Source organism: Canis aureus, chromosome 12 (genome assembly GCF_053574225.1).
Source record: "Canis aureus isolate CA01 chromosome 12, VMU_Caureus_v.1.0, whole genome shotgun sequence".
In the NCBI taxonomy this organism is placed as follows: domain Eukaryota; kingdom Metazoa; phylum Chordata; class Mammalia; order Carnivora; family Canidae; genus Canis; species Canis aureus.
Window position 1 is genome coordinate 44,918,709 of NC_135622.1, and position 18,948 is coordinate 44,937,656.

An 18,948-nucleotide genomic window follows, 5' to 3' on the forward strand; every position below is an offset into this window, starting at 1 on the left:
CAACTGAGTTGGATCTAAAACAGGGAGAAATTCCAGCTGCCCCCAGGCAAGTAGGGCTGCGACGAGGGAAAGAGTAGAGTAAGCAGAGGGACGCCTGGGTGGCTCAGTCGGTTAAGCATCTGACTCTGGATTTCGGCTCAGGTCATGATCTCAAGGTTCTGGAATCCAGCTCACTCTACCCTCAGCAGGGAGTCTGCTCGAGGATTTTCTCTCTCCCTCTCCATCTGCTCCTCCCTCGTGCTTTCTCTCTGTAAAATAAATAATTAAGAAAAAAAAAGTAAGTAGACATACAGAATGCTTCAGGGTGGCCTGCGGGGACAGAGGGACCAGATCGCAGAGACAAGTCAGATTTGCTGTGGCAGATGATTGGGAAAGACCTTAAAGGAAAACTCACCCTATGATGTTGGACTCTGATTTTCAGCACCAAAGAAGAGGAAAAGAAGGAGATACGACAGCTGATCATGAGATTGGGGTCAGCCCTAAGACAGAGCTGAGAGATAACTTTTTAATATTAAGGGGAAAAAAATACTGGGATAGTAATAGTCATATAGAGGAGGGGTCATATGACAATTCCTAGGATCTACTGGGCAGGTAGTTATTGTGGGTCTCTGCTGGGAGGGGCGGCCACATGCAGAGGCAGGCCCCTGCTCCAGTCTGTCAGCCACAACCTGCTTTACTAAGAGGGATCAATCATGGAAAGTAGGCCTGGGGCAGAAGAGGGAATAGATGGGACGTTTGGTGTCCCAGTTACAGACTCCCCTCCCCCAACCCCTTCTTCCCGCATGCCACCCAGAATAGCCCTGGCGTCTTTATTGGGTCAGGCTGCCAATTCACAGTGATCCACACTGCTCTGCTTGCCCAACCCTGTCCCCCTGTCCTATTCCCAGAGCTCACAGCCTTCAAGACGCTCCCAGCCCCAGCCTGTTCCTGGGTTCTCTGAGAGACAGTACAGCATCCTAAAAAGAGTATTTGGGAAGGTCCAGTTCCCAGTGTCTTCCTTCATTGTTCAACCATAGGCACAAAAGGCATTTTGCTTGCCTGAGCCTGGGGCTCCTGGCCTGCCCTTGACTACACCTCAGGAGGTTGTTGCAAAATTCAAATGGGATGTGTTGACGCACCTCATACACGATAAGGGGTTATGTTACCAATTTTTGTCCTCTGCCCTTGAGCCGTCATGGAGCTGCTGCTGCACACATTCACAGCCTCGCTGCTCCCCAACCCCCTCCCCCGGCCCCCCCACCTGGGGCCACACAGCCACAGAGGGAGCTGGGGCTCCTATGATTTCATCATTCTCTGCTTTTATCCATAAAGTGAGGTCAGAAGGGACCCCTAGGTAGGCTCTGGCCTTCTTTTATACGCTTGATAAAATGAACCACAAGTCTGTCCCTTCTCCTTACTCTGCCGCAGAAGGCAGGCCTTGTTGCAGTCAGCTCCTACACTGCTTGTTCTACTGGACAAGGACAGGATGTCCTGTCTATGAATTACTCGGCCTGTTTCTTCTGTCTTCTGTCTGCCTTTTGGCTTTTTTTTTTTTTTTTTCATTGCTCCTTTGTATCCCTGCTTGAAATTAGCAAGATGGATTGAGACTAAATAATCATCACAGCTGCCATGTGTTGAGCCTCTGTTGTGAGCTGTGCTAAGGGCTTATCTTGCTTAATCTCAGCAGTTGTGGGTGGCAGGGAGGAGATAGCTGAGTCTCAGGTATTAAGCCACCTCCCAAGGTAACGAAGCTTTCAGGGGCAGAGCCCACATTCAAACTCAGCTATGTCTTACTCCAAAACTTGTATTATTTTGTTTTAATGGAAATACTTTCTTGATTTCTTTCCTGTCTTTGTTTGTTTTGAATAATAAAAGTTAATACCCCACACCCACCAAACTGCTGGAAATAAGAAGTCTGTCATATTGTGAGGTGGCTAGGATAGAGTATTGGAAGCTTTCTGTCTTTTTTTTTTTTTTTAAGATTTTATTTATTTATTCATGAGAGACACAGAGAGAGAGACAGAGACACAGGCAGAGGGAGAAGCAGGCTCCATGCAGGGAGCCCGATGCGGGACTCAATCCCAGGACTCCAGGATCACAGCCTAGGCCGGAGGCAGGCACCAAACCGCTGAGCCACCCAGGGGTCCCACATTGGAAGCTTTCATAGGTGTGACCACTTTGAAAAGCAATTTGGTAATATCTAGTAAAGTGGAAAATGCATATACGCTCCCATGGAACCATTCCATTCCTGGGTATATACTCCAGGGGAACTGTTGAATATGTACTTGAAGATACCTGTACAGAAATGTTCACAGTCGGGGCACCTGGGTGGTTCAGTCAGTTAAGCATCTGCCTTCAGCTCAAGTCAGGATCCCCAGGTCCTGGGATCGAGCCCCGCATTAGGCTCCCTACTCCTCGGGGAGTCTGCTCCTTCTTCTCCCTCTCCTAAAGCTTGTGTGCTCTCTCTCTCTCTCACTCACTCTTTCAAATAAATAAATTAAATATTGTAAAAAACAAACAAAAAAGGAATCAACCTAGATGTCCATCAACAAGAGAATATTATATATATATTTATACACATATATATGATGTTATATCGCAACCTTTAAGATAGTCAATATAAGTAAACTTTAATAATCTGATCTAGCTGAGTGAAGTAAGTCAGTCGGAGAAGGACAAACATTATATGTTCTCATTCATTTGGGGAATATAAATAATAGTGAAAGGGAAAATAAGGGAAGGGAGAAGAAATGGGTGGGAAATATCAGAAAGGGAGACAGAACGTAAAGACTGCTAACTCTGGGAAACGAACTAGGGGTGGTAGAAGGGGAGGAGGGCGGGGGGTGGGAGTGAATGGGTGACGGGCACTGGGTGTTATTCTGTATGTTAGTAAATTGAACACCAATAAAAAAAAATAATAATAATAATCTGATCTAGACATGCATGGATAAATCTAAAAAAAAAAAAAATGTTTGTTGGGGATCCCTGGGTGGCTCAGTGGTTTAGTGCCTGCCTTCAGCCCAGGGTGTGATCCTGGGATCCTGGGGTCCTGGGATTGAGTCCCACATTGGGCTCCCTGCATGGAGCATACTTCTCCCTCTGCCTGTGTCTTTGCCTCTCTCTCTCTCTCTCTGTCTCTCATGAATACATAAAATCTTTTTTTTTTTAAAAAAAAAAAAGGTTTGTTGAACACACAAAAATGCAGCATGTACACCCACTGTTCAGATTTTAGAAACAGGCATACAGATACCCATGTATATTGTTTATGTATATCCACATACATAAATAATGATAAAAACATGCACTGCATTGCTTAGCACCAGATTCAAGAGAGTAACTGGGGAGGAAGAGATAGGAGTCTTAAAAGCTAGTCAGCTTTTTTACATTTTAGATCTTTTTTTTTTTTTTTTTTTTAGATTTTATTTATTTATTTGAGAGAGTGCAAGAGAGCACAAGCAGGGGGGGCAGACAGAGGGAAAAGGAGAAGCAGGCTCCCCGCTGAGCAGGGAGCCCAATGTGCGGCTCCATCCCAGGACCCTGGGATCATGACCTGAGCCAGGGGCAGATGCTTAACCATCTGAGCCACCCAGGTGCCCTTACAGTTTATTTCTTAAAAAAAGATTTAGAGTAAGCATAACAAAATGTTACACAGATGATTTGACAAGGCCAAATGGTAGGTGTACATATATATATTATTTTCTGTACTTCACTAAATGTCCGAGATAATTAGATACAAAGTAATACATTTTTATTATAAAAAAGTTAAGATTTTGCAGAAGGGCATAAAGATGACAAAAGTCACCTGTAATCACACCATCCAAAGACAATAACTATTTACATTTTGTTGAATACCCAGACTTTTTTCTAAGCATATACACACATCCATACACATTTATTTAAAAACAAAACAGGGCAGCCTGGGTGGCTCAGTGGTTTAGCGCTGCCTTCAGCCCATGGCGTGATCCTGGAGACACGGGACGTCGGGCTCCCTCCATGGAGCCTGCTTCTCCCTCTGCCTGTGTCTCTGCCTCTCTGTGTGTGTGTCTCATGAATAAATAAATTTTTTTTTTTTTTTTTTTTTTTTTTTAAAGTGGGGCTAAGCATCCAACTCTTGATTTTGGCTCAGGTCATGATCTCAGGGTTATGAGATCAAGCCCCACTTGGGGCTCCACTCTGGGTGTAGAGCCCGCTTGAGTTTATCTCTCTCGCTCTCTCTTTGCCCCTCCCCACCCTCCTCTCTCCCTCTCTTTAAAAACAAAGAGAATCTTCATCCTTTTATTTGCTTTTTTTTTTATTGTATCGTGGTAATCTTTTCATGTGACATGGAACTACATGATTTTAACAACTGCATCATCTTCACACAGCTGACTAATACTTTAGTTCCTATCCTTGCACATCTGGGTTGTTTATAGTACTTTACAATTGTAAGTGATTTTGCAGCAAACATCCCTGCATGTAAATGTCCCCATCTCTGATTATTTCCTTAGGGAAATTTCTAGAAGTGGGAGTTTGGGTCAAAGCATATGCACTTTATTTTATTTTATTTTATTTTTGCATATGCACTTAAAAAAAAAAAGCATATGCACTTTTTAAGAGCCACACCTGAGTTGTTTTTTTTTTAATTAATTTTATTGACACGTAGTTCACATTATAAAATTCAACAGTAAAAGTGTATAGTTCAGTGGATGTTAGTATGTTCACAAAGTTGTATAGACACCACTGTCTAATTCCAGAACATTTTTATCACTCCAAAAAGAAAGCCCCAACCCATTAGCAGTCCCTCCTCACTCTCCCCAATGCCTCTAGCTTGGGGCAATCACCACTCTACCTTCTGTCTCTATGGATTTGCCTCTTCTAGACACTTCATATGAATGGAATCATACAATAAGTCTTTTATGAGTCTTTTATGTCTCTCTTTCACCTAGCAAAATATTTTCAGGGCCCATCCATGTTGTAGCATTTATCAGTACTAAATTCCTTTTTACCTTTTTATTGCTGAATAATATTCCATTTTTTGAATATGACATATTTATTCATTTATTAGTTGATGGGCATTGTTTCTACTTTTCGGCTATTAGGAATAATGCTACTATGAACGTTCATGTACAACTTTTACCTTGGCATATGTTTTTGATTCTCTTGACTATATATTGAGTAGTGGAGATGCTGGGTAATATGATAACTCTATTATTTATTAACTTTTTGAAGAACTGATAACTCTTTCCAACTTGGCCAAACCATTCCCTCCAACAATATATGAAAGTTCCAATTTCTCTATATCCTCACCAACATCTGTCTTCTTTGATTATAGTCATCCTAGTAGATGTGAAGTGGTATCTCATTGTGGTTTTGAGATACATTTTGGTAAAGATGTTGACATCTTTCAAGTGCTTATTGCCCATTTGTATAATATGTTCTTTGGGGAAATGTCTATTCAGATCCTTCATCCATTTTTAAATTGGGTTGTTTGTCTTTTGATTGTTGATTTGTTAAAGTTATTTATTTTTTTTAAGATTTTTTATTTATTTATTCATGAGAGACAGAGAGAGAGAGGCAGAGAAGCAGGCTCCATGCAGGGAGCCCGATGTGGGACTCCATCCCAGGTCTCCAGGATCATGCCCTGAGCCAAAGGCAGATGCTCAACTGCTGAGCCACCCAGGCATCCCCTGTGAGAGTTCTTTATATATTTGAGATACAAGTCCCTTATCACATATGTGACTTGCAAATAAACTCTTCCACTTTCTAGATTATCTTTGCACTTTCTTTTTTTTTTTTTTTTTTAAAGACTTTATTTATTTATTCACAAGAGACACACACAGAGAGAGAGGCAGAGACATAGGCAGAGGGAGAAGCAGGCTCCATGCAAGGATCCCGATGGTGGGACTCAATCCGGGGACTCCAGGATCACACCCTGGGCCAAAGGCAGGCACTAAACCACTGAGCCACCCAGGGATCCCATCTTTGCACTTTCTTTCTGATGTCCTTTGAAGCACAAACTTTTAAAAAATATTTTATTTATTTATTTAGAGAGAGAAAGGGAGAGAGTGCAAGCAGGGGGAGGGGCAGAGGGTGAGGGAAAGAGAATCTTAAGCAGACTCCACACTGAGTGTGGAGCACAATGAAGGGCTCAATCTTGAGACCTGAAGATCATGACTTCAGCCAAAATCAAGAGTTGGAGACTTAACCAACTAAGTAATCAGGGGCCCCAAAAGTTTTTAGTTTCAGTGAAATCCTGTTTATCTATTTTTTCTTTGGTTGCTTTAGCTTTTGATATCATATCCAAGAGACCTGATCTAGGGTCATGAAGATTTACTTCTGTCATTCTAAGAGTTTTATAGTTTTAGCTCTTACATGTAAGCCTGTGATCTATTTTGAGTTAATTTTTATATATGATACAAGGTAAGGATCCAACTTCATTTTTTTTGCCTGTGGATATCCAATTAATTGTCTCAGTACCATTTGTTGAGGAGACTGTTCATTCCCCATTAAGTGTTCTTGGTATCCATATAGAAGATCAACTGATTGTAAATATAAAGATTTATTTCTAGACTCTCAATTCCATTCCATTGATTTATATTTCTGTCCTTATGCTAGTACCACACAGTCTTGATTACTGTAGGCTTTGTATTAAGTTCTGAAACTGGGACATGCGAGCCCTCCAACTTTGTTCTTTTTCAGGATTGTTTAGGCTATTTTGGGACCCTTGCATTTCAAGCCTGATTTTTAATCATTTTTTGTGCGTGTGCTAACAAAATAAGAAGAATGCGAAAAGCAGAACCACTAATTATCAATGATTTTGCATAGTGTGTGGAATCAGCATATGAATCTGAAAGCTAAAAGAAGATTGGATTTCCTTTCTTTATTTCAGCCTTAATCAAACCTTTTTACTGTGGGGGGAAACAGTGGAAAAAACAAAAGTAAAGGAATACATGTTCCCTTGTGTTATGATAGTTTTTAGTTCTCCAGCTCTATCAGAACAATGAGAAGGAAATTCCTGTGAACCAGGGTCTGCAGAGCCTCCTGCCTACTTTGAATGATACGTAATTCTTCATGATATCATTTTCTCCATCTTCAAAAGAAATCCGCTCTAATATAGTCTCTTCCCCACAGCAATAACAGCCAAATGAAGAAGCGACCAACATCTGCCGTGGGCTACAAGAGGCCTATCAGCCAGTATGCTCGGGTTGCTATGGCAATGGGGTCCCACCCCAGGTACAGGGTAAGAAGCTGGGAAGTAGAAGGAGGGGAAGGAGCGAGAGCCCAAGGGAGGTGATGCTCATAATCTCTGCTTGCTCTACCTATCTCATTACCTTTGCTATGCCCAATATTTACGGAGCGCCTAAGAGATAAGAATCATCAGAGCCCCTGCTCATGTCTATCTGATGTTCCCACCACAGGCTGAAAACATAATGTTTCTGGAGTTGGATGTGTCCCCTCCAGCTGTCTTTGAGATGGAATTCTCTCAGGACCAAGAACAAGACCCCCGTGCACTACACATGGAGAGGCTCATGCGGTTGGACAGCTTTCTGGAAAGACCTTCTACATCTAAAGTTCGAAAGTCCAGGTCCTGGTCAGTGCCACTGTGGTCAGAGTGGGCAAGGGACTTAGGAGGCAGGGAGACTCTATGGGCCAGTTGAGGCACAGAGACTCTATGGGGTGGTTGAGGCATGGAGACCCTATGGGCTGGTTGAGGTTTTGGTTATACCTGTGAGGCCTTAGGGAGGGTAATAACTGGGATCATCAGGGAGGGGTTCCTATAGCCACAGGATGAGGGAAAGGCAAGTCCTTGCTTTTCTGTTTCCTGCTGTCTACCAACCTCCCCACTCACCCACCTCATCCCTACCCTCTGCAGGTGTCAGAGTCCTCAGCGGCCTCCACCCTCTACCGCACATGCCTCACTGGCCTCCGCTGCTCTGCGCCCTACAACAGTGCTAGACCATGAGTAACCACCTTCAGTCAGGCTGCCTACCCAAGAGCCTCCTGGGATGGGGAGCCAACCCTGGATCATCTCACCTGACGCTCAGTGTGTGTGCGTGTGTGTGCATGTGCGTGTGCGTATGTGTGAGGGGGTGAGAATCTGGCAGACCATGCATCTGCCTGCCTTTCTTAGCCTCCTTTATTTAATTAATGTTATTTATTTGTGGAGCTCAGCCGTGGGGGGGAGATGCCCTCGCCTGAGCCTGCCGTGGTCACTGCATAGCCTCCTTCCTTTCCTTCTGACTTAGACACCCCCATGTCAGGCCTCCAGCTCCTCCCCGTCAGCTGCTCCCAGAAGGGAAGGTAGCCAGTGCCTGAGAACAGAGTACTTTTTCTACCTGTCTCACTCTAATCCATCTCCTATGCTGACGGTGAGCAGTGCCAAAGCACTTTCTGGGACTAGATAAAATGCTAGCTGTCCACAAAGGACAGGAGATGTCCTGACAGTGTTGGGCCTATGCTCCCAGCAAAAAGAGCCCCGCACTCTGCTTTCTGGACCTCAGACAACCTCTTTTGGCCTCTTGGGCTCCTTTTCAAGGACTTACATGACCTCACCGACACAGCCCATGCTCTTCGGCTTTGGCAAGAACTCATGGCTTACCCAAACTCTGCTCCTGGCCACCTTCCCAACCTTTGGATGGGAACTGTGAACCGACCAGTTGCTGCCTGCTTAGGACCTGCAGAAAACGAAACGGCAATGGAGACAACACGGACAGTCATCTAAGGAAGTCCCTTCTCTGAGTCCCTTCGTTTCTGTCCCCTTGGAGAAGTAACTTGGGTTAACAAGCGATCAAGCCAACTCCCCATTTCGGAGACACTGCTCCTTTCTGCTTTGGTCATTTTCCTTGGCAGCTGCTTGGATCCCACCCAGGTCATGGTGGGAGGAATCAATGTCATTCTCCCCGTGGCTACACAAAGGTATCGGAATCTGCTGTTTCCCCTTCGTTTAGCACAGGAGTCAGAGACCTAGGCACAATCTGCCAGCTTTGCCTATTACTCCTGTTCCACATCGCATTTGTTGAGCACTATTTTGTTGAAAATTGATCCTTTCTCCAGCATTGTGCAAACTCTGGTCCCAAGGGAAGTACTCTGCACCTCCCTCTGTGACATCCCAAGATGTCTCCAGGTATCTCAAGTAATAAGTCAATTTCTACCAAAAGAAAAAGAAAGAGAGAGAGAGAGATTTTTATTGATTTACCTTTTTAAGTGTGTATTTTGGTAGAGGAGTGAAGAAGTAATCATGAAAGAAACAAGTGGTTTAGGATTTCAAAATGTCCTAAGAGTGGGAGTCTCTTGTTCCAGAATATAAGGATTCTAGTCATTGCGAGAAAAGCATGAAACTGACTGAGCTGCTTGAATTGGATGAGTGGGAGGTGGGAGTGGGGGTAGGGGCTGATTACCTGGTTCTTCTCTTTCCATCTGGAAGTGAACGCTTCCTGCATGGTTCAAGTTGCGCTCTGAGGACCGAGCTATGGTTTGGTTTAATTCAGTGTTGCTGTCATTTCTGCCATAGTTACTGGATTGGATGGTTGGACAACTCAATTGCCATTTGCTCCTGTCCTTCAAGGAAGTAGCATTTTTCATCAGAGCCCAAGAGATTATTTGAGACTTAGGATTCAGATCAGAGGTTTGGCTGTGTCCGGGACAGGAATCATGTGTAGAAATCCCCCAGGTGGCCGGGACACAGGGCGACTCCCTGCCTACATTGAGCAGCCTTTCCCACTGACCTTTCTTGTTTGTGGATGAACAGCACGCGTCACCCCCATTCATCACTTGGACACATCAACTCTGCATCATCTGGTCGCTTGACCCTCACAGTCTTAGAGCACAAAATACCCAATTTCACCACCCCCAGTCTGAGGGCTGGGCCCGAGGTGTGTCGGAGGAGGAGCTCCTGCCTGCGGTTTTGTGTACGTGTGTATGTGTGTGTGTGTTTGTGTGTGTGTTTACTTCCACAGAGGACACTCTACACTCGGTGTAACATATGCTGGGAACAGGGCCACTGGGGTGGTTGGATCTCTCAGTCTCTCTTCTTTCCCTTTTGATGTATCAAACATTTGATTGACAAAGTAAGGGCCTTGATGAGGACCAAATTTCCATGTCTGTTGCTATGGTCTTTATTTAGGACAACAGTTAATGCAGTGGCCCATTCTTGTCACTCTATACATATGACTATACAGGACATATGTAATATATAAATATATATAAAAAACATTACCCTCTGTCTCCTTGGCTTCAGATGAGGCCTCTCTGTTGAGCTGAAATGCACCTGCAGCTTGGTGCTGCCGGCAGCCTGCAGCCCAGCCCTGTTCAAATTAACAGTCGATAATAAAGGAATGAGTATCGTCACAGAATTGATTGCCTGCCTTCTCTTCCCTTTGTTCTTCCTTATACTCACTTTTGCATTTTCTCCCTTCTTTCTTCCTTGTTTTTCCAAGAGGGGTTTGAGAGTATTTGGAGCTCAGCTACAGTTACCAGCATCTGGGGGAAGAACGGGTTGCTTAAAAGGGACTCATCTGTCCAGCAGGGTTGAGGCAGGTCCCAGGCTCTAGCCTGAAGTCTGTGCCAGAGCCATGGCAACAGCTGTTCATGTTCTGGGTGAAGAGTCCCCACTTGGTTAATTCTGAGCTATTAGCAGATGTCAGAACAGCCTAGATGTCCAGATTAGCTGTCAATATCATTTGACAGCTCTGCTCCCCCATTGATCAGCCAGGAGAGATGAAAGCGGGTAGTAATGTGTCCAAAGCACATAGATGTGCCTGGCATATGGTGAGCGCTGAATTAAAATAGTTTAAAGACTAACGTGCCATCAGGCTCTCTTCCCAGAGCTTCTTTCCCTCCCCTCCTGATCCTGGCTATTGGTTCCCCATAGCATGGAGGTCTTAGGGGAAATGAAAAGTAGTTGCTGCTGACAAACAAACACAAAGCCCTTGACTCCCAGGGCTGCACTGTGGTTGGCCTGGTGCACACAACTCAGCAGTGAGCCGGTTGGTTTGGCACTGGCGGTTCTCCTGGTGGGGCTCTGTGCCTTTGTGCCCTGCGCCAGCCCAGAGTGCCAGGGCTGGCATGGCTCTGCTGTTTGAGATTTGCCAGGTGTCGCGTTAGGTACTTTACACACGCACACTCCCCTAATCCTCCCATGTGGAAGTTATTGTCACTGGTTTACAGACAAGATTTAGGAAAATTAGCTAACGTGGCTAAAGACGTGTTGGTTAGCAATGTGGCTGGATTTCCACACTCAAAAGCCCGTATTTTTTTTCCCTTCTGTTCCACACCTCAAGCCCATCTGTACCTCAGGAAAACTGATGAGCACCCTGTATGGTTTTATAAGTAGTGAGAGCCAGGGACAGGAGGACAGTGGTTGGAAATAAAACCAGGGATCTCTGGGTGGCGCAGTGGTTTAGCGCCTGCCTTTGGCCCAGGGCGCGATCCTGGAGACCCAGGATCGAATCCCACGTCGGGCTCCCGGTGCATGGAGCCTGCTTCTCCCTCTGCCTGTGTCTCTGCCTCTCTTTCTCTCTCTCTGTGACTAACATAAATAAATAAAAAATTAAAAAAAAAAAAAAGGAAATAAAACCAAATCTTCTAAACCTGAACGTAGAGGTCCTATTTTTAAAACCACTCATTTCTCCTTTTAGCAGCAGGATCACCTGTATGGCTGACATAGGTGGTTTTCTAGAGCTTCACAAAACAGCCAGACGGTAGGAACTCTCTCCCTTTGCCCAGGTCTCTTGTTGATAAATAAGCTGCCATGTTCCACTTCTTCCTCCAAGGCTGGGCACCTGATCTCCAGAGGGTGGGCTGTGTGTTCATTAGAACTCTTGGCCACTACTAGAGATTCATTTAAGCTGGCCTGAATGAAATAAGGACCCAGAAAATCATGGCATGGGGATGCCTGGGTGGCTCAGTGGTTGAGCATCTGCCTTTGGTTCAGGTCATGATCCTGAGGTCCTGGGATCGAGTCCCACATTGGGCTTCCCACAAGAAGCCTGCTTCTCTCTGTCTGTCTCTGCCTCTCTGTGCCTCTCATGAATAAATAATAAAATAAAATAATAAAATGAAATAAAAAGAAAGAAGAAAAGCATGCCTTGGGCCCCAAGGGCAAGTATAGAACTGGTCCTCAGGAATCATCTAGCATTGGGGATTCAAACACTGCAAAGACCCTCTCTCTTTCACCAAATTTCTTTCTGTGTGGGGTCCGTGCTCTTGCCTCAGCTGCTGCAGTTCTTGATGCAGAAATTACGTCTGCCAGCAGCTCTCTGTTTACACGATGCAGTCATCCGGAGAGACTTAGAATCTCAGTCCTAGTGCCAAATTCATGGGAATGTGATTCCAATTCAGTGGTTTGGGTCAGGTGGGTGGAAACATGATATATGAACAAGACCTCCAAAAGTTCTACTGCTGTAACCATGTGTATGGAGGAGGGGTGGAAATAAAGAGTTTTTTCCAGAAAGATGGTGGGGGTAGCAGTGGGGAATGGAGTATGCTCTGCACAGCCGATAAAACAGACGTCCATGACCAGGACACCCATCATCCAGGATGGCTTCAGAAAGTTTTCATACAGCGTGATCTAAGGCTCACCGGCACCAAAATTAACACCCTCAGACATTCTACTTCATTAGGTTGAGGATAGATCCACGGGACACACACTATAGGTTGCCTTTCCGTTATTCATTCTTCCTTTCTTCCTTATTTACAGAAATGGTTCAAGGAGATCAGTGTACCCAACTAAAAACACTCATCTTCCTAGACTCCCCTGTAGCAACAGGTGGCCATGTGATGTGGTTTTGGCCAAGCAAACGTAAATGGAAGTCGGTTACGAATTTCTAGAAATGGCACGCCTGGGTGGCTCAGTGGTTGTGGTTGGCCTTTGGCTCAGAGCGTGATCCTGGGGTCTTGGGATTGAATCCCACATTGGGCTCCCCTTGAGGAGCCTGCTTCTCCCTTTGCTTCTCCCTTTGCCTGTGTCTCTCCCTCTCTCTCTCTGGGTCTCTCATGAATAAATAAGTAAAAATTAAAAAAAAAAAAAGGAATTTCTAGAAATGTTTTTGCTTTCCTGATAGAGACATCACCCGCTTTTCCTCTTCCTCTTTCTTCTTCCTTTCTAAAACTAGATGTCCCCCCTGGGAGTGCATTCTCTCATTGAACAACTATTTACTGAGCACCTGTTACCCATGTGTTCGGTCCAGGCATTCTTCTGCTGGGAATACAGCCTTCAACAGAATAAACTGGAATAAACAGAAGCCCCTGCCCTCCCAGTGCTTCCACTCCAGGTTGGGGAGGAGACACTGAAGGAGAAAAATAAAGCAGAGAAGGGAGAGATGGGGAGTTCCCAGATGGTTGGGGCAGGGTGGGAGGAGTTGCCCTTTTTAAAGCCTTAACTAAGAAGGTGACATCTGAGCAGATTTCTGGAGGTAGGAAGTGGCCTCCAGGAGGGGAAAAGGAAAAACAAATGCAAACTTCGTGGGTGGGAGCTGTCAGGCTTGTTCAAAGAGCAGCAACCGTATTGCAACCCTGAGGCAACAAGCACAACACGTAAAGGTTGATGGGGTGGAAGACTGGAGAGCAAGTTCCTGCTGAAGTCTGCGCAGCTGCTGCACCAGCCTGGGTCTCCCACTTCCCAGTTAGAATGATGCGGACAGGGGCGCTTGGCGGACTCAGTGGGTGAAAAGTGCAACTCGGGATCTCGGGTTGTAAAGCTGGGTCTCACATTGGGTACAGAGATTACTTAAAAATAAAATATTTTTTAAAAAAGGAATAATAGGGATCCCTGGGTGGCGCAGCGGTTTGGCGCCTGCCTTTGGCCCAGGGCGCGATCCTGGAGACCGGGGATCGAATCCCACATCGGGCTCCCGGTGCATGGAGCCTGCTTCTCCCTCTGCCTGTGTCTCTGCCTCTCTCTCTCTCTCTCTATGTGACTATCATAAATAAATAAAATTAAAAAAAATATTTAAAAAAAAAAGGAATAATAGAGGATCCCTGGGTGGCGCAGCGATTTAGCGCCTGCCTTTGGCCAAGGGCGCGATCCTGGAGACACGGGATCGAGTCCCACATCGGGCTCCCGGTGCTTGGAGCCTGCTTCTCCCTCTGCCTGTGCCTCTGCCTCTCTGCCTCTCTCTCTCTCTCTCTCTCTCTCTCTCTCTCTCTCTGTGACTATCATAAATAAATAAATAAAATTAAAAAAAAAAAAAAAGAAAACCTTTAAAAAAAAAAAAAGGAATAATAATGGTAGCAGACAAACCCCTCCAGGTTTAAGCCAGTATTAGGGGGATTTGCCAGAAATTTGCATTTGAAATGAGCACCTCCAGGTGATTGCAGTGCATACTCACTAAAGTGTGAGAATCTCTGGGTCAACTATTTGCAATTCCAAGTCCCGGTGGGCCTGGCTTTCAGCACCTGCCCGCACAGGGGGCCTTGGGCCTGTGCTCAAGGACGGCAGAGGAGGAGGGCACAAAGCTTCTTGGAGCCCCTGGACTTAGTCATGCATCATTTTTTCTTCCACAACTGGGTGGAGAGGGTGGAGCTACCTCCACCTCAAATAATCACTAACCGAAGTGATTATTTGCTCACATCCAAAGCTCCCGCTTGGCAGTAAAAAAAGCAGACCCATAAAAGGACAGTAATTTCCCCAAAGTCACACAAACTATTAGCATGTGAATTGGACCTGGGAGGCATATGGATTTACTAGTCTGACACTGTTTATATTTTCTGTTGTGTGTTGATCGTTTTAAAATAATGTGAAACTCGGAACAGTTGCAACAATTGCACTAAGAATACCCATATATGAAAAAAAAAAAGAGTACCCATATAGTCTTGTTTTGTTTTTTTAAGATTTTTTTAAGTTGGCAAGCGTGGGAGCCCAATGCAGAGCTTAAATTTATGACTGTGAGATCAAGACCTGAGTAGAAATCAAGAGTCTGCCACTCAACCGACTGAGCCACCCAGGTGCCCCTCTAAGATTTTATTTTATTTTTTATTATTATTATTTTTATTTATTTATGATAGTCATACAGAGAGAGAGAGAGGCAGAGACATAGGCAGAGGGAGAAGAATCTATGCACTGGAAGCCTGACGTGGGATTTGATCCCGGGTCTCCAGGATCGCGCCTTGGGCCAAAGGCAGGCGCCAAACCGCTGCGCCACCCAGGGATCCCCCAGATTTTATTTTATTTAAAGATGTTATTTATTTATTTATTTGGGAGAGAGAGAAAGCAGGAGCAGAGGGGAGGGTATAGGGAGAGGGAGGAGCAGGCTCCTCCTCACTGAGCAGGGAGACCTATGTGGGACTCCATCCCTAGGATTGTGACCTGAGCCAAGGGCTCACACTTAACCGACTGAGCCACCCGGGTGCCCCAAGATTTTATTTTTAAATAATCTGTACACCCAATGTAGAGCTCGTATTCACAACCCTGAGATCAGGAGTCACATGCTCCATCGACTGAGACAGCCAGGCACCCCAAGAACACCCATATATATACTCTTCACCCAGTGACTCCATTCAAGTTTTGCCAACTGTCCCAAGAATTATTTTATAACAAAAGGATTAATCCAGGACCATGTGTTGCACTTAGTTGTTATGTCTTTTTGGTCTACTATCTAGAAAAATTCCTTAGTCCATTCTTTTTTTTTTAAAGTTTCTAAAATGTATTTACATAATCTCTACACCCAATGTGGGGCTCAAACTCATAATCCTGAGATCAAGAGGCATGTGCTCCACTGGCTGAGCCGACCGGATGCCCCCACTTAGTCCATTCTTGACCTTTGCACCCTACCTGAGTCCACACCAATTCCTCCCATTTTGACCCAACATCTCAGAGTTCCTTTTGGTATTCCTGTTTTTCATATTTATAACTCCTTTCCCTGACGTTTGAGACACCTGGCTCCCCCCCCCTTTTTTTTAACCTGGCTTCCCTTAACCTCAGTGTATTTACTTATTTGCCCACCTCCCTTGTACATGGCCAATTTCTTGACCCCCGCAAGGCTGCCACCGTGCTAGGTTGCCCTCCTCCCACGGGTGCCGACATTTGCCAGGCCCCTACTCTGCACAGCCATGCCTGATGGGTTTTTAGCTGAATCCCTAAGGAAAGGAGGGAATGAAGAGGGAAGAGGCAAGACATACGTGATATGCAAAGCAGGAACCCTCCCCTATTTTCCATTCCTTTCCACGTGCAGCAGTAAATTGAGAAAAGTACAGGAAGACAAGAAAAGAAACAATGTGCACTACCCCTACTCTAGGGGGTTACAAATAGGTGTGAATGTTAAGAGCAAAAAGCCAGCATGCTCACCAGCTCATCACCCACGCGGCTGCTTCATGTGCGGTCACCAGGCTTCCACCTGGCGCTCATCCTCATTGGAGAGATCCCTATATCAGGGAGCCTCCCCTGTATGCTCCTAGGCAAGTCCATCAACATCCTGGACCTCAGGATCCTCACAGAAAAGGTCAAAGTGATGACCTTTCCCCACTCCACCCCCTCACCAGCAGTTACTGATCCCAAAAGACACTACAGTGTTTTATAAAGACAAAAGAACAGGGATCCCTGGGTGGCTCAGCGGTTTGGCGCCTGCCTTTGGCCCAGGGCACGATCCTGGAGACCCGGGATTGAGTCCCACATCGGGCTCCCGGTGCATGAAACCTGCTTCTCCCTCTGCCTATGCCTCTGCCTCTCTCTCTCTCTCTCTCTCTCTCTGTGACTATCATAAATAAATAAAAATTAAAAAAAAAAAGACAAAAAATAAAAAATAAAGACAAAAGAACTCTATAAATACAAAGGATTATTATTATGGTTGTATAGGGATATAAGATCAGCTTCCTTTTTTAAAAAAAGATTTTATTAAAAAAAAAAGATTTTATTTATTTATTCATAGAGACACACACAGAGAGAGAGGCAGAGATACAGGCAGAGGGAGAAGCAGGCTCCACGCAGAGAGCCTGACATGGGACTCGATCCAGGGTCTCCAGGATCACGCCCTGGGCTGCAGGCGGCGCTAAACCGCTGCTCAACCGGGGCTGCCCTAAGATCAGCTTCCTAATGGCAATCCACAATAACTGGGGCTTAACATAGAAACTTTTGGGGGCACCTGGGTGCTTGCTTCTCCGTCTGCCTATGTCTCTGCCTCTCTGTGTGTCTCTCATGAATGAATAAATATAAAAACTTTAAAAAATAAATTTAATTTAATTTAAAAAAATAGAAACTGGGCAGCCCAGGTAGCTCAGAGTTTAGCACTGCCTTCTACCCAGGGCATGATCCTGGAAACCCAGGATCCAGTCCTATGTCAGGCTCCCTGCATGGAGCCTGCTTCTTCCTCTGCTTGTGTCTCTGCCTCTCTCTCTCTCTCTCTCTCTTTCTGTGTCTCTCATGAATTAATAAATAAAATCTTAAAAAAAAAAAAAAAGTCTGTTTCTGGGCAGCCCCAGTGGCCCAGTGGTTTAGCACCGTCTTCAGCCCAGGGTGTGATCCTGGAGACCCGGGATCGAGTCCCACATCGGGCTCCCGGTGCATGGAGCCTGCTTCTCCCTCCTCCTGTGTCTCTGCCTCTCTCTCTCTCTCTCTCTCTGACTGTCATAAGTAAATTAATTAATTAAAAATAAAATTAAAAAAAAAGAAACTTCTATTACTCTCTCACAGAGTATTATGGGTATAAGTGGACCAAGGCTAGTTTGGGGGTTGATGGGGCTGTTCTGTGGGGTTAGAGACCTATACTCCTTGCATATTGTTGGCTCAACATCTTTAGAGTGTTGTCCTTGTCCACAGGAACAAGATGTTCACCGTCACATCTGCATTCCAGTCCCTGGAAAGGGAGAAAAGAAGTAGAAGGCATGACCTGTTCCTTTTTGGGAATCCATAATTTACATAATTCTATTGGCTACAGCTTTGTCACACCTACCTTCAAGGTGGAAATGTGTGTCTTTATTCTGAGTGACTAAATTTTTTTTAAAGATTTTATTTATTCATTCATGAGAGACCCAGAGAGAGAGACAGAGACACAGGCAGAGGGAGAAGTGGGCTCCATGAAGGGAACCCGATGTGGAACTTGATCCCAGAACCTGGGATCATGCCCTGAGCCAAAGGCAGATGCTCAACAATTGAGCCACCCAGGCATCCCTGAGTAACTAATTTTTTTTTAAAAGATTTTATTTATTTATGAGAGAGAGAGACAGAGAGAGAGAGAGAGAGTATGAGCAGGGGAGAGAGACAGAGTGAGAAGGAGAAGCAGATTCCCCGCTGAGCAGGGAGCCCGACCCCAGGCTCAATCCCAGGATCCTCGGATCATGACCTGAGCCAAAGGCAGTTGTTTAACCGACTGGACAGGTGTCCCTCTGAGTGACTAATTACCAGGGATTTTATTATGGTACTATTATATGTATTGGCCCTGTTTCTGTTCACAGAATGCCTTGTATTCTTTTTTTATTTTTTATTTTTATTTTTAAATAATCTCTACACCCAACATGGGGCTCAAACTCATAATCCTGGGATCAAGAGTTGCATCCTCCACCGACTGAGCCAGCCAGGAGCCCCTGCCCTGTACTCTGCGCTTTTCATAATGGCCTCTGTAAGGTCCAGATGTGTCTCTGCCAGAACAGCAGGGACTAGGTTTGCAGGATTTGGACTTTATACAATTTTGGGGAAAGGAGGAGAGCCTTTATTAAGACAAAGAACCAGGGCAGCCTGGCTCAGCGGTTTAGCGCCGCCTTCAGCCCAGGGTGTGATCCTGGAGACCTGGGATCGGGTCCCACATCGGGCTCCCTGCATGGAGCCTGCTTCTCCCTCTGCCTGTGTCTCTGCCTCTGTGTGTGTGTGTGTGTGTGTGTGTGTGTGTGTGTTTGTGTGTCTCATGAATGAATAAATAAAATCTAAAAGGAAAAAAACAAATATTATGAAACAAAATTAGATATCAAGGTGAATATTTGTTTAGAATGAGAAAATAAACCACAGCATATTACACAGTTGAAAAGCTGACACATTGTTTTTGTGTTTTGTTTTGTTCGTCGTAC

General features: G+C 45.1%; 2 protein-coding genes across 3 annotated transcripts in view; both read left to right on the top strand.

Moving 5' to 3' along the window:
* Positions 1–10,310, top strand: part of KIF3C (kinesin family member 3C) — a 39,355-nt gene extending 29,045 nt beyond the window's left edge. The window contains exons 6-8 of one of the 2 annotated variants that reach the window (XM_077843860.1): positions 7,090–7,198; positions 7,377–7,543; positions 7,832–10,310. In XM_077843860.1, the coding sequence (XP_077699986.1) occupies positions 7,090–7,198; positions 7,377–7,543; positions 7,832–7,925 (370 nt within the window). In that variant the 3' untranslated portion in view covers positions 7,926–10,310. Of the gene's footprint in view, positions 1–7,089; positions 7,199–7,376; positions 7,550–7,831 lie in introns of both variants that reach the window. The other variant, XM_077843859.1, reaches the window with a different exon arrangement.
* ASXL2 (ASXL transcriptional regulator 2) overlaps positions 1–18,948 on the top strand; it is a 334,480-nt gene that overhangs the window by 148,791 nt on the left and 166,741 nt on the right. The window lies entirely within an intron of this gene.